This window comes from Motacilla alba, chromosome 6 (genome assembly GCF_015832195.1).
Source record: "Motacilla alba alba isolate MOTALB_02 chromosome 6, Motacilla_alba_V1.0_pri, whole genome shotgun sequence".
Taxonomy (NCBI): Eukaryota; Metazoa; Chordata; class Aves; order Passeriformes; family Motacillidae; genus Motacilla; species Motacilla alba.
The window spans coordinates 16,660,931-16,675,616 of NC_052021.1; the positions used below are offsets into that span (position 1 = coordinate 16,660,931).

General features: G+C 42.2%; 1 protein-coding gene across 7 annotated transcripts in view; it reads left to right on the forward strand.

Moving 5' to 3' along the window:
- The first annotated feature begins 1,762 nt into the window (after positions 1 to 1,762).
- Positions 1,763 to 14,686, forward strand: part of GBF1 (golgi brefeldin A resistant guanine nucleotide exchange factor 1) — a 99,342-nt gene continuing 86,418 nt past the window's right edge. For 6 of the 7 annotated variants that reach the window (XM_038140474.1, XM_038140475.1, XM_038140476.1 and 3 more), the window contains exons 1-3: positions 1,763 to 2,021; positions 7,506 to 7,611; positions 8,930 to 8,996. In XM_038140474.1, the coding sequence (XP_037996402.1) occupies positions 2,014 to 2,021; positions 7,506 to 7,611; positions 8,930 to 8,996 (181 nt within the window). In that variant the 5' untranslated portion in view covers positions 1,763 to 2,013. Of the gene's footprint in view, positions 2,022 to 7,505; positions 7,612 to 8,929; positions 8,997 to 14,686 lie in introns of those variants that run through there. The other variant, XM_038140480.1, reaches the window with a different exon arrangement.

Here is a 14,686-nt window from a genome sequence, read left to right on the forward strand (position 1 = left end):
AAGAAGGCATGGAACAGGATTCAGACCCTTTCTTGGCAGGCATGATAAACCGGGACTGAGCTGCAAGGTGTACAGTGGCTAAGCCTGCACCTGAAATCCCTTTCCAGAGCAGGGAGTAGATGGATGGAGTGCCAGATGAACTCCTGTGGATTTCAAAATATCTGGCAAATACCACCAGGCTGTTAATTAGCACCTGCTGGAGTGGGGCAAAAGGGAAGGAGAAAGCACTAGCAACTAATTTGCTTCCTCTGCAAACCTTCACTCATTGCCTAGATGGCATATGAAATCCAGGCTCGGTATTTGACTGTCTGTTTCAGAGCTGAGAAACTCAAGATAAACTGCATGAACCATGGATGCAGCAGAGGCTGGAGGAAGACATCTTAGCTTCTGAGCCTGTGGCTAGACCACTGGGGCATGCTCCTTCTTGCTTCACCTCTAGGGAATAGGGCTGCTTAATGCAATCACAGCTTAAACTTCCAAATCCAGTGACTTCCTACATGCTGCCAGGCAAAGCCGGGCTGAAGAAGGTCCCTGGCGGTGTCAGAGCTGGGAGGCAACAGCAGTTTCAGTGTAAGGCCCGTTGAATCTCCTCAGACAATAGTCTGACAGCTACTGATACGTGATGATACCCGGCCATTTTTTAGAGTGGCACTGAAGTCAGTCTCAGATTTATATTTGGCCGGCCATGGAACAGTGCTGCTGGATATTCCCCTGAGCCTTTATCTGAGAACTTTCCTCAGTCACACTGTGATAGATGAAGTTGTGATTAAAAATGAATGAAAACTTTCTGACCCTTTCACCTTTCTCTTGGCTCCAGTGATTTGTGTTTTCCCTAAAGAGTGTAGGGTTATGGGGTAGCTGTTGCTTTGACAATTCTAACATCTGCCTCAACTGATCCCCAGGCCGACCTGACTGATGATCCTAGAGCTGTAAAACTGTAACACAACTGCAAGAACCTTCTGTCCTCTGTCCCGAGTTCAATGGGCAGAGGCTTAAACAAGTATTGACCCCTGCAAATTACTGCCTTTAAGGCACACAGCATTGCTACTGGAGCATAGACATAGAAAGTGCCTGAGAAGGAGGGAGCAGCACCAAGAACTTCTTTTGCCAACTGCTGTATAGCTACAATGCTGTGATTCTTTTTGCTGCAAAGAGCAGGCCTCTAAAGTGGCTTCATGGAGCAGTTAAACTCCGCGGTGGTCTCTTCGCCAAGATCGCTGGGCTGGATGAACTAAGACTGCAGCATGTGGCTTGGAGCCAAACTCGAGCAAGCAATCAGCGGTGCTCAGGCTGAGGGGAGTTACTGGGGAGCAGGACTGCGGAGAAGGGAGAAGCGGCGTGCGCTCCTCTGGGTACTGCCGTACGCGGTACCAGCTGCAAGAGGCTGTGGAACAAGTCGGGAAATAGTGGCGAAGGGAAGGCGCTGCTGCGCTCGGCGGGCTGCGCAGCCCCAGCGCCGCCACCCGCGCCCCTCCGCCCGGCCCGGCCGCGGCTCCCACACGGCCCGGGCGGCCCGGCCCACAATGCTTTGCGAGGGCAGCCCTCCCGCCGGCTTCCGCCCGGCCGCGCGGACCGCGCCCGCTCAGGCGCGGCTGCGGCGGCGCACCGCGCCGCGATTGGCCAGCGGGTCTGCTGGGTCCACCCTCTCGCCTCTCATTGGCTGTCCGCCGCTGTCACCGCAGGGCCCGCCTCCTCCGGTCGCAAACCGTGTTGCCATTGGGTGTCGCGGGGAGCTGCGCGGCGCATCGTGCGCGGGTTGGCTGCCCGGGCTGTCCGTCTGCGCAGTAACCAGGCAGCGGGTCACGGTGCGCCGGTTTCCACGTCAGTGCGAGGGAGCGGGGCCGGTGTCCCTGCCCGTGCCCCGCGGACCCCGCGCTCCGCGGCCTCGCCTCCGCCGCCGCCGGCAGGAGGGGCGGACAGGGGGCGGGCCGAGCCCTCCCGCCCGCGGTGCCGCCCGCCCGCCCGGTTATGTGAAGCGGCCGCCGCCGCGGGGAGCAGGCGCCGCCATTTTGGATGCGGGGGTCAGTGCCGGGCAGCGGCCGCCTGTCGCGATAGTGTCGCGCCGTGGGGGCGGGCGGGCGGGAAGCGGCGGCGGGGGACCCTTGCGGGACCCGCGGGGGGCGGGGACGGGGCCGCGGCAGCCCCGGGGGCCGGGCGCGGGTCGGGGCGGCGGCCGCCCCTGCGGCCGGCCGGGGCTGACACGCGTGACGGTGCCACGGGGCGGAGGGCGCACGGGCCCGCCTGGCAGCGACCGCCACGGTCCGCGGGGAAGAGCGGGGTCAGGGCTCGGGCCGGGCCGCAGGCAGCTGCAGGATGGGCGCTGCACCTGCACAGGCATCCGCTCCCCGTGCGCCACCGTGGCTTGCTGCCTGAAAGCGGCGGAGACGGGCTGCTGCTGCCATATGGTCAGCTCCGTGGCTGTTGCGGGGGAAAGCTCAGAGCGCGCTTAGCGTCTGTGTTATGAGTTCATCCCGTGGCATGTTTCATAGTTCCAACAGTATGAAATAATTGGAAAAAAGGAAATGTCCCTCACCATAATAACCTTAGGTTTCATTTTTGCTATGCAGTTTTGACAGGTAAATGCAACTTGCCTTTCTCTACTTGATTCCCCAGGCCCAATCTCACTGTTGCAGCTGAATGTGGAGGCTTGCAGAGAAGCTTGTCCCTCTCTTCCTTTCTGATGTGCCACTGCTACCATGCTGCTGCTGCTTATCTTTTGAAGGGCATTCTTAAATGCCCAGGACTGCACAGTTCCTTTCCATACTTACAAATTATTGCTTTATCTCACCTTTGTCCAGGCATTAGGAGCTAGCCTTTGGAGAAACATCCTGACTTCTCTGAACTTTTGCTGCCTGTGATGCTTTTTGCAGAACAGTTACTACTTGAAAAACCCAAGCAAGTTAAATTTCTGTATAGACATTCATGTACCTTCCATGTGAGGTTTAGGAGGAAGAAAAGGAGCTTTCTGATTGCCACTTGGGCTTCTGGGAAGCCTAGCTGGCTGTGAGATTGCCAGGAGTTGTTTGTGATTCATGGCTCTGTGTTCTGTTTTGGTAGCAGTGTATCTGTGTTCTGTTTTGGTATCAGGACTCTGGTGGCCAAATCTAGGTCAGAAGTTATCTAGATCATTCCAGCATTTTCATAAACAGTAAAAATTTGGGTCAACAGAAGCTTACTTTGAAATATTACCTTTCTGTGTTGTGGTCATGTTGTTTTTCACTACTGCTGTTTATTGGAGTAGTGTCACTGGGTTTAAACCAGGTGCCATGGCTGAAGGCTAAAGTTAATGATAGGAAGAAGTGACTTGAGGGAAGTCTGCCAGACCTTGATGCTTCTGATGCTAACTCTTGCTTGTTTGCAGAAGAATTGCAGACATTTTGCTGCAGAAGAGGTAGTGGTAATACTAGGAAGAATTTGGCTTCCTATCTCTTGGGATGTGTAGGGGTAAGACATTCTGAGGTCAGAAATGGAGTGTTCAGTGCATGTGTGAAATAACATTTGCAGGTGTAAATCTTTCAGTGTTTTTATATGAAGATTCTACACGTGATGCTATTTCTGAAGTCTCAGAATAGTGGTAATTGTTATCTACAGAACACTGTTGAAGGTTTTGGTAATGTTATGAATATGAGCTTCTGTTCTTTTATGACATGATCAGGCATTGACCTTTTCCCACTTAGTGTTCCCAATGCTGTTGCCAATGAGGCTGTGAAAGTTAACAGTCTCTGTTCTTGTGGTGGCCGGGGCACCCTGTTGCCTTGGTTTGGAGCTGTCATTTTCCCTGTGCTGCCTGTTGAACTTCTGTGCATAGAGCATGTCTGGGGATTGAGCTGCAGTTTTAAGCAGATATATGAATCTGTCTTGACTAAGAAACAGGAGTTTATATAACCCTTCAGTTTAACTAACTGAATGATTAAGGAGCTAAAAACATTTGAAATTTAGTAGGTACCTTTCTTTGTTTTTTTTTGTTTTCCTAACTTAAGACCACAGAACTGAACCCATTTGTTTCTGTATTGAATCCACTATGCTTTTGTGCTTGATTGCTTGCAAGAAAGGCATTTATTCTTGGTTTGAGATCAGGAGGTATTGAAACATACCTTTGCTGGGGAGGTTGTTTCAAATTTGCTGATGATCTTCAGTATTAGTTCTGTTAACCGTTCAACACTTTTACAATACCCCATTCTTCAGACCAGAGCTTTGTAACATTAAGCCTGAATTCATGTTAACTTTTTTTCTTCTCTAAGTTGAACAAATGCCTAGTGGTTTTGCTTGACTCCCACCATGCTCTTGTAAACTCAGCTGATCATTCAGTGCTGGTCTGGTAAATTGTGTAACTTTTTTTCTCTGTTGCTTCACAGCATTCATTTCAATCTTAAAACTTCTTTCGATTGGGGACATCTGTACTGAGCTCTGAAGTGTGATCAGTTGTTCCTTGTGGCGATGCTGCAGTTGAAGGAACACATACAGAAATTATCTATCATTTAAAAGGGGTAGCCTAAGGGGAAGTTTGGAGTTTAGTGAAGCTATATCCATCACTTGAAATAAAATTTCAAATTTAAATTTTTACATGGATGGATGATTCTTTTGGTGGGCTTACCTTACAAGGTGCATCTCTCTGATAATAGTTGTCTGTCTTTCCTGCTCACTCTGTAGTTCTTTTCTGTTCCCTTCTCCAACAAGAAGTTGCAAAGGTCCGTTGGCTTCTTGGTTTACTTTGGAATGCTATTGCTTGGTTAGCTACAGGCTTGAATATAAAGCAGTATTTCCCTCCATCTCCACCCAGTGTTGGGGGAGAAGTGAGCTCTATGTCGGATGTTCAGAGCCTCAGTGGGAATTTGCACCTGCAGCATGGTAGGTTGTTTCAGTTGCACTGGTGAAATGAGTTTGTTGGTGTGCATAAAGTGAATTTTTGTACTTTTGAATAAAGTCATATTTGATAGAATCTGCACTGAGGAAAGGAGTGCATTTTTTCATTGAGTCTTCTCAGACAGTTAGCAATGAAATACTGCCCTAGTTTTACAGGGTTTTCATATGTCAGGAGAGCCCTGCCAAGTAACACAGAGTTTTTGCACCCTTACTTGAAAGGATCAGGTGAAAAGGAAAGGGTCTGTATTGGAGGTTTTTGTCTATTTTCTTCATATTTTGCCACTTGCAGTTAGCTGGGTATTGTAAGTCTTCTACATTCAGGAGAGATGGAGTTTTAACAAACTTTTTATTTAATTATTTTATGTTAAAAATAGAGGAGAATAAATAGAATTCTTACAAGCAGGTTCAGTAGTATGCAGGACAGCATTTAAGCTTTGGCTTCACTTTAAATACTGTCAGAACGATTGAGTATCTGTATATGTGCAAGGTTTGTAATATATCTGTCTGATATTTTCATGCTTTTTGAAATAATGTTTCCATGTCAGTTTGCTAAATGCCTGGAATGGTGCTACACAGTTTACATGTTCAATACTGTTTTGAAACAGTGAAGACAGGAAAAACTTAGATTTGACAAATATGAGTGTGTAAAGTATTTCCTCAGAAGTACTTCCCTGGACTAGAATTTTGAGCCCTGAAACTGCTGGTGTAGAAATACAGAAAATAATGGAATTACTGAAAGAAAAAATAAATAAGCAAAAATTTTACATGAAGGAGAAATCTCCCATTCATGCCTTGTACTAAAACACAGACAACAAAGTGAATAGAAAAATTGTGATCAATGGTATTTCAATGCAATCATATGAATAATGTATGAAATAATTTGCTATTGAGGATGGGAATATCTCTCAAGCATTAGCCACATGAGCAGAAAGTGTATTGGTGGTTCTGTTGTATACAGCTGTGGAGGAAGGATATAAACCTTTGTTCTTCAGGGCAAAGCAAATTACTTGGAAGCACTATTTGTCTGTCATGATTGTTCTTACAAAATACTTCTGTCTTTGCCCTTAAATTATTGTTTTACACCAGGGAGTACCATTATATGTAATTCATTTAATGAAATAAACAGTTTTACCATAAGAGCATTCATTCTATTGCAAACACCTGAAAAAATGAAGCAACAAATCTGATGCTGTCCTTTGGTGAGGTATCTTTTATAATACTTTGCTTTCTTTCCATTGTTTCTGGAGTCCTGAAGCAAATTAGTCTCTTTCATTCAGAAGATATTTGTGTATTTGAAGCATTGTTGGTAATTCAGACATGCTAATTAACATGAAGCCTGACAGATCCAGGATGTATATTCTGAAATTTCCGTGGTGATCTTTCTGAGGTCCTGTGTAATCCACCAAAACCATTTCTTTCCAGCTTTGCTTGTGTTGCATGGGCAAAAGTCCTTCTCCTATTCTCTGTGCTTTGTTAGTCCCTGCCTCCCCTTCCCAGCTGAGTCCTTTGAATGAGCCTGTCAGGTTTGAGGTGTTACGATCAGTGTTTCACCTGTTTCCAATCTTTTGCTTCCCTATGGATGATCTCAAGCTGGAGTGATCTCAAGTTGTGATTTCAAGCTGGAGTCCTCATTTTCCTTTCATTCTTTTTCCTGAAAAAGTCTCATTATTTGGCTACCATATCACTAAATCCTTCTCATTTACAGACATGGTATCATCTGACTCGTTGGCCTCTTTATAAGTCCTGGTTTTTTATTTATAAACATTTGTTTGTTCATTTCCCTTCATTCTTACTTCTTGATGCTTGACTGTATCTGGGCTACAGCTAGTATAAAGAGAACAGTCCCATAGAACTTTACTCTTCTTTTTCTCAGACTATTACAAATCTTTCTTCCTTTAATTTCTTTCCCCCTCTTCTGCCTCTTTCTGGATGTATCAGTTTAATTTTTTTCCCTGAAAGATCTCAGACTACAGGAGAGTAAGTGTCTGCCTTTAGCTTTCTCATTTTTTCCCAGTTTTGTCTCCAGTTTTGCTCATTTCTTTCTGGGGTTTTACTCACGTCTGTTTTACATTCCTGCTTTCTTGAAAACTTTGTTTTGTGAAGCAAGTGTGAAATCAACATCTGTTACAAATTATTTTGTCAACGTTTTAAGTCCCAAAGAGGTTTGCTCTGGCCAGCTCATTCATCCACTGATGCTTATTTAAGAGAGTGCAAGGTTAGCTTTGTGTTCCACGTAGGGCTGCAGGAATTTGCATGAGTGCTGGAAATGCATGTGTTATGGCATTGCCATGGATGTCTGTCCTGGTACCCCAACACTTTATCTTTCTGTCAACTTACATAGACTAGAAAAAAATGAGGAATGTGCCTTGGCAAAGTGATCTCTCGCATTACAAAGATGGTGTTAGAACTAACTGTCTGCTCTCATGGTTTTGAAAACACGCTATGGAAAAGTGTCTTCTTTTGATGAAGTACTTGTATTAGTTACGTGTAGTAACTTGTATTTTGTGCATGCACAAAACAAATTTGAAAGAGTTTCTTGCATCGCTGCAGGCCTTCTCTTGGTTAGAGTCAACTTTGTTTCATCTGAGGAAGACAATTACTCTAAGAGGCTAGAGATTAATTTGGATTACCTTTATTTTCAGAATTGTCAGGATGGTGGATAAGAACATTTACATCGTACAAGGTGAAATCAACGCAGTGGTGGGAGCCATAAAGCGTAATGCCCGATGGAGCACTCACACACATCTGGTAAGTTACCTTGAATTGTTGCCATCTGTAGCAGCAGGTGGAAACACCTGTGACAGAAACCACCTGGCTTTGGAAAAGTACCTCAGTTTTTTGTAGCGCTTGTTACAGTAGTTTTGTAAGTGAAGTTGGAATAACTTTCTGCATTGTTTACCTTGTTTTGGGCATCTCATGTGCCAGTGACTGCAAAAGCTACAAAGTCTTCTTTGTCTTTGTCTTCTACCTTCTTGTCCTGTAAATACGAAACCCCCACATTGTATTCTGTGTGGGAATCATCTCATTGAGGCTTTTATCACCGGGGATGTCGGGGCATTTCCACATATGGTGTTATTTTATTTAGCACAGTGTTTTTATGTATCTTTTGTACCCTCTTGGGGAAGACAGTCTTCATCATGAAAGCCATGAAATAAAAATTGGGGAAGTAATTATATATAGAGTATTTTTAAATTTTTCATATGGCATAGTATCTGTTTTCAGCTCTGTCTTGTTGCTGCTATCTGTATACCTGACTTAAACCTATCAATAGTTTCAAACCTGCTTTGGTAAAAATCCTACACAGTGTTTCCAAGTCTAACTATGCTTTGGCGGGTTTGTGGCTGCCACAGTGTAAATGTGTGGGTGTGGCACACTGTATCAGTGGTGCACTTGGGAATGTCACATGAGTAGCAGATGGCTGTCATCCAGTGCAAGTGGTTTCAGTTTGTCAAAGGGCAGGGCCCTTTTTCTTTCTAACATGCATTTCTCCATCAGAGCTCACGGCCCCTCTGCTCGAGGTGTGGATGCAGCTGCACTCAGCTTGGAGAAACTGCTGCTCCTCCTTATTTTAATATCATAAAGATAGACTAAGGCTAAAGGATGCAGCTAATTCATATAAATATTGCACTGTGATTCTTTCTTCAAGTTATTTTAATGGCATAAAATGTCATTGTATTTCTGCTCCCATTACAATCTGCATAGATTAACATTATAGCAAATCCAGATGAGCCATTTCAATATGGTATGAGTTAGATTTGCAGTGAAATTCATTGAATAGCAGAAGACTAATAATCAGAAATACTTCCGAGGACAATAAAACCAAACCAGAATGCTCAGTGTTGGACCTATGCTTTGACATTTGAGCTGTGTGATATTGGGGAGCACTGGCAGGAAAATAAAAATGCTTCTCTTGGATTTGATGCTGTAAACATGCTGACAGTGATAAACTCAAACCACAGCACTTCTGTGAATGTGATGGTGAGGTCCTTAACAGACCCATTATTAAGATTGTCTTCAGGAATATGTTTGCCTCATTAATTACTTGCTTCCTGTATATAACCTATAGGATGAAGAAAGGGATCCCCTGCTGCATAGCTTTAGCCACCTAAAAGAAGTGCTGAATAATATAACAGGTAAGCTTCTGCAGAAATCAGCAGGTATGTGCACCTGCTAGGGTATATGCAAGTAAATGTACAGGTGTATTTATTTGTCTTATTTACTATCCAGAAGTCATTTATTGAAGAACAAGAAAAGAGGAAATCTGCATATACTTGTGGGCAAATAATACCAATGTGAACTAGCAGAGAAATACCACTGCTGCCACTGTCTCTAGGGATATATATATATAAATATATATGTGTATATATATTTGTGTGTGTATGCACACACACATTTTTATAAAGATGTATGTTTCTTTGATATACTGAAGCTTGTTGTAGAATATGAAATGTGGTGTATTATCATGCATAGGTTTTTTGTGGTTTGTTTATGCTTTCTGATGTGTGAGTGATGGAAAAAAATCTGCTTAGAAAGTGGTTTCTGTCTGTTTTTTCCTCACATTTTTTGGTTTGTTAGCTTTCATCATGTAATAAGTAAAGCACAGACCTCTGTTTCTATTTGAGTCTCTTGGATTTTAAGTGAAAGACTTACTTTGTAATCACCTGTACTGAAAGAAACTGGAAATCTGTATTGATCAGAGAAGTAGTACACAAGGCTGTGGTGTGTATTCTGACCATTGTTTTACTCACAACCCATCTTTCTCCCCTTCCCCCAACATTTTCTGGTTTTGTAGTTTCAGGAGTGATTGTTCAAGTGTTACCGAAGTATATGTTGAGAGTCTGGAGGTGAAGCTAATCCTAAATTCCATATGGCATTCTGCATGTTCTTCCCAGGATTTTTCTTAATGATTGTAGTATTTGGAAGTAAACTTCATTTCTGGTCCCTTTATTACAGTGACTGTTCAGAACTGCACTCAGCCTTAGTTTGAGATGGACCTTTTGCGTTTCTAGCTGTGAAGCATGCTTGTTCATGCACCAGTGCTGAGTCTGGAGTCTCATAAGAAGTGCATTCTCTAGAAGCACTGTAGTGCTGCTTCCAGGTGGTGGTGACAGGAGGTGCTGAGGACGCGTGCCAGTTCTAAGCCTTTATTCCTTCTTCTTACATGTCTGCCTGTAAGTGTAATGCTTCGCTTTTCTCTGCAAGGTTAACTTTCTGTGGTTGGAAGCAGGATTTTTCTGTAAGATTGTGACATCTTAGGGAACTCCTGAACAGTTGGCTTGTTCTGGATGTTATCCTTGTACCTGGACTACATGATAGTCTGGATTTGTGGGGTTTTTTGTAAGCCCACTCACCTTCTGTAAGGTATATGTGCAGTCACCAAAAGTGTATTGGGAGGAAATTTTACATTTCTCCCTTCTGTGGGATGAATTTTTTTTTTTAATAAGCTTCCTGAAGTTCTTTGCCATTATTGCAAATACCTCTTCTCATCAGCAAGAGCAGGGACTGTCAGGATGCTCAAATAAATGCAGTATAAGTAAATGTCAGGGACTGGCCATTTATCTAGAGCAGCTAGGTACAATGTGCTGTTGACTTGTTGGGGAGAAATGCAAGTTCACTATCTGCTTATGTTAGAGAAAGCAAAGTTTAATGTACTGAGAGATTCAGAGACTCCCTTTGTATTAGTCATGAGGTAAGTGTGGTTCCTGCTGAGATAATAATTGCTTATGTATGGGGATGATAGCATGTTGGTTTGACTACATGGGATTCTTTTATACAGGTGATTTTAGCTGCAGTGACTGCTATTTACAGACTAGTGTCTTGAGATAGAACATCATTGCTGTGCTCCATCTTTTTTCCATTTTAGACATGGACTTGCTCCCAAGCAATACTTTGAATGATGCAGAGTATCCTGCATCATCTTCCAGGCAATCAAAAGTCCAGTCCCCAGCATAGGGGTTTTTTGGTGATTTTTTTTTTTCCCCTAGACCTTCCTTTCATGTCTCTTTCATTAGCTCATGGAAACGCATTGCTTTTATATTTAAATTTATTCAAGCTGTAATCTTTGACATTTGAGTTAGCTTTTAGTACAATTTTGCATTTATAGTAATATATATTATGTATTTTCTCAATCCCCCAAGAACCCATTTTAATCTGTTCCGGATGCAAATTTCAGGCTGCCTTGTCCCATCTCCCCTCTTGCTCTCTCCCTCCCTTCCCCTCCCCCATGGAGCATGTTTGATCAGGTGTGGCAGGAATATCCACTGTCAAGCTGCGCCCTTTATATTAGTCAATATTATCCTTCCTTCCCTCCCACTCCCTTCATTCTCCTCTGGGCTTTACCAGTTGATTTATAATTTTGGAATTCTCATCGGAGTCTGTAATACAGTTTGTTCATTATTTAACCAAAACCTGTTTAATGAGCAAAGAGAGGCAATGTAAATGTTAGGCATGTTGCAGTGGAGTACCTTTTGTTCTCCTCTGAGCTAGTGGGTATTAACTCTGTCATGACTGTGGTGCTGAAATACCCTGGTCAAGGGTATAAAGATGCGCTGTATGCCCTCAGCCGCTGAAGATTCTTGTTTCAAAGTATTGCTCCTCAAGAGTAACTAAATTACATGCTGGAAAGCTTGCCTGCAACTAAGTATGGTATCCCATCCTGTCGTAACCTCTACCTGTGTTCTTGGAGGAAGCGTGTAGAGAAGCTGTGTTGCTCAGCACAAACAGTCCCATGATTTTGGTAAGAGTAACTTCACTTCTACAGTTCAGCATACCTAGCTAAGGGCCTTGAACCTGAATACTTTGAAGTTTCTCTTTAAAATTCTGATAAACTTAATTTCTGTGGGAATTTTTTGTGGATTTATAAGAAGAGTTTAACAATTTGAAAATGAACAGCATGTCCACCTCTGATCCACTGGCAGTTGATTTATTGGATGCCATTTTTACATTTTCATGGGCTACATTTTCATGTATTTTAGCTACTATTAATAGTAGTTGCCTGAAAAACAGAAAGGAAACACAGAGGTTCTGTTGTCTTGGGTGATGCATAAGTTAATCCAAAATAAATTTAATAGTTGAATGCTTGCAATGCTAAGATGACCACAATATGCTTAAATTTGATGGCGTGTGTCATATTTCTAGTGCTTAGAAAAAGCAGAAGTCAGTGTCCTGAATTATGACCATATGGAAGCAATGACTATCAAGCTTTGTCCATGCATGCAAAATTGAAATACAGCTACATTTTCAAAGGTTATTTTAAAACTGATGAAAACCTGTATTGATACAAGTTCAGATCAAGGGCCACTGTCACCACAGCTTCCATTTGACTGCTCTTTAAAGTGAGCTGAGTACCCTGAAAAATACGTCTGCATGTTGAAACATTTGTTCATTTTGTCAGTTTTGTTACGGATTTAGGTCACCAAAAGGAAGCTTCTTTTTAACATGCAGTGATAACTGAGACTGTCTCTTTCATGAATGGTTCCAACTTAGGATGCTCTCTAGGTCAGTAGAGAAAGGTTTTATAACCACAAATAATTGGAAATATGAATGAATTAATTATAAGCCTGCTTTTCCATGATTTCATGAGGATTGGGTTTCTTTAAATGGTTCTCTGGTTGTTGAAGTCTTCAGACCATTCTGGTATGATGTCGAGTTAAGAGCAGATACTTCTGTAGTCATCCTTCTCATTACAGAGTTTGTGCTTTGCTCTGACCAGGAGCTGAGTCAGTACCCAGGATTTTCACGCCTGAAGTGCTGCCTACTGCTGTGTGGGATGGCTTTAGGACAGGAATGACTGACTACAACTGCCTTGTACAAGTCATGACTGCAGTGGGAGAAGCAGGTGTTTGTGGAAAGTGTGTGCATCAAGAGTCTATTTGAATAAGGTTTAAACTAGGTAAACACACCTGTGAAGAGGTGCTTGTGTATATTTTAGGTACGTGAGTGCCAGACTGCAAGGTTTGAGTCCTTTTATCCTCTGGTGGTTCAGAGTTAGTGCATTTAAACAGAAGCTGCAGAGTAAGCTGTTAGAAGCACTCTGATTTCATGCACATTCATGACATTTTAAATGAATGCTTGTACAGTGGGTTCAGAAGAATCTTTTCATGGCTTATTTCAGACAAGAAGCTGCTGCAAATCTCCATCTTTAGAGGGTTGGCTTGGGCATTAAGAGCTGGCTAAAGGTCAAATGACTGTAACCGTAGGAGAACCTTTGCCCAGTGTCTGACTTAATATAGTTGTTACTGTAGCCATCAGTTTTCTGGTATGTAGACTTGATCGCACACTCATTTTCTCATGTCTGAGCTCTGGAAACCCAGGTTTTATGGAAAACCTGACAGTTGTATAAAACAATACAGGAATTTTATCCTGATTTTGAATTAATGTCTGAACTTTTTCTGAAAGATCTAGTTTTAAGAAGTGGTAAATTGGTAGTAAATATAAATATGTGGCCTCTTCTCAATGCTGTTGAAGTGCTAATGGTTAGAATATGAGATGTTAGTTCAAGTTAAGAAATTAGAAAAAAGTAGCGTTTGTGGTTTTTTTTATCTGAAGTGTAGGAATTAGACGATATGGATGTATGATATATAAAGTGCTGTGATGCTTATTGCTTTGCAAGTAACAGCAATACCATATTTTATTTATTATTTAGATCTTGAGTTTCTACTAGCAATGCCTGAACTTACTGGCAAATAACAAATATGATAACTGCATGCTGCAATATTTCTCCCACTGCTTGCATTGAAGGATATAAATGTTATCTAGATCAGCCATATAAAAAAAAAGCTTTTTTTTCCTGTTGCATGTCAGCTTCCTGTCAAAGATCTAGAACATGCACTGATCCTATAGATCATGTCTGTTCTTGTGATAACTCTAAAAGGTTTGTTTTTTTTTTTTTTACTAACAGGTTAGTCATGTCATATGTGTTAACTTGGTATTTTTGAATACCAAGCAATTCAGGCTAACGTTTAGCTTTGTTGCATTCTCTATGAATTTTTAAAGAAGAATGGAAAGGATATAATGAAGGTTAGGAAGCTCATAGAATAAGGCTTCTTCCGTAGCTTTAACTTGGCCTCACTCTAATTAATGGATGACAATGCAATTTTAGTCCATATTGAATGACCTGACATTGTGTACAAAAGTGGTAATTTATTTCTCTTCATATTTTCTTACCAGAAGAAATAAGAATATTAAGGTGCCAACTTAAATTTGATGCTTTGCTTGCTGGTTGAATCCAGACTTGATTTTTGCCAGCTGCGTTCAGACAATACAGTAAAAATTGTCATTTTAAAAGCAAGTTTCTTGTCTAAATGAATGCAAACATCCTTCCAACTGCACAGAGAATGTAAACCAATGCAGTATTTTTGCTTTGAAGCTGGAGGTAGTTCCAAATACTCTAAGTGAGATTAATCTTTTTAATCTTATTTTAGCATCAAGCTAATCAAATCACTGTCTTATGGCTGAAGTCTTTGCATCTTCCTCAGGGGTATTTTTAGCATAGGTATTGGTATTTTGGCATAGATTTTCTTTGTGTTTTTTTGGAGAAGTAATAAATCAGACTTTTCCCAGGTGCTTGCTAACCTTGTGCTTTACTTTCTAAGTGATTTTCCCAGAGAGACACTGATGTGCTGTAGGAATGATAGCTGCACTGCAACTGGGATGAGAACTTCTCCAGCCCAAAATTAACACAAGAATTGCCATAATTTCATTAAAGGTTTTGTTAACTTTCTATATGAAAGAAGGACGAGGAATGTCCTTGATGAAGAATGATTTACAGATGCACCAAGACAAGCACCATAACCTTTTTCATGGCTTTTCTGTTGTGTGCAGG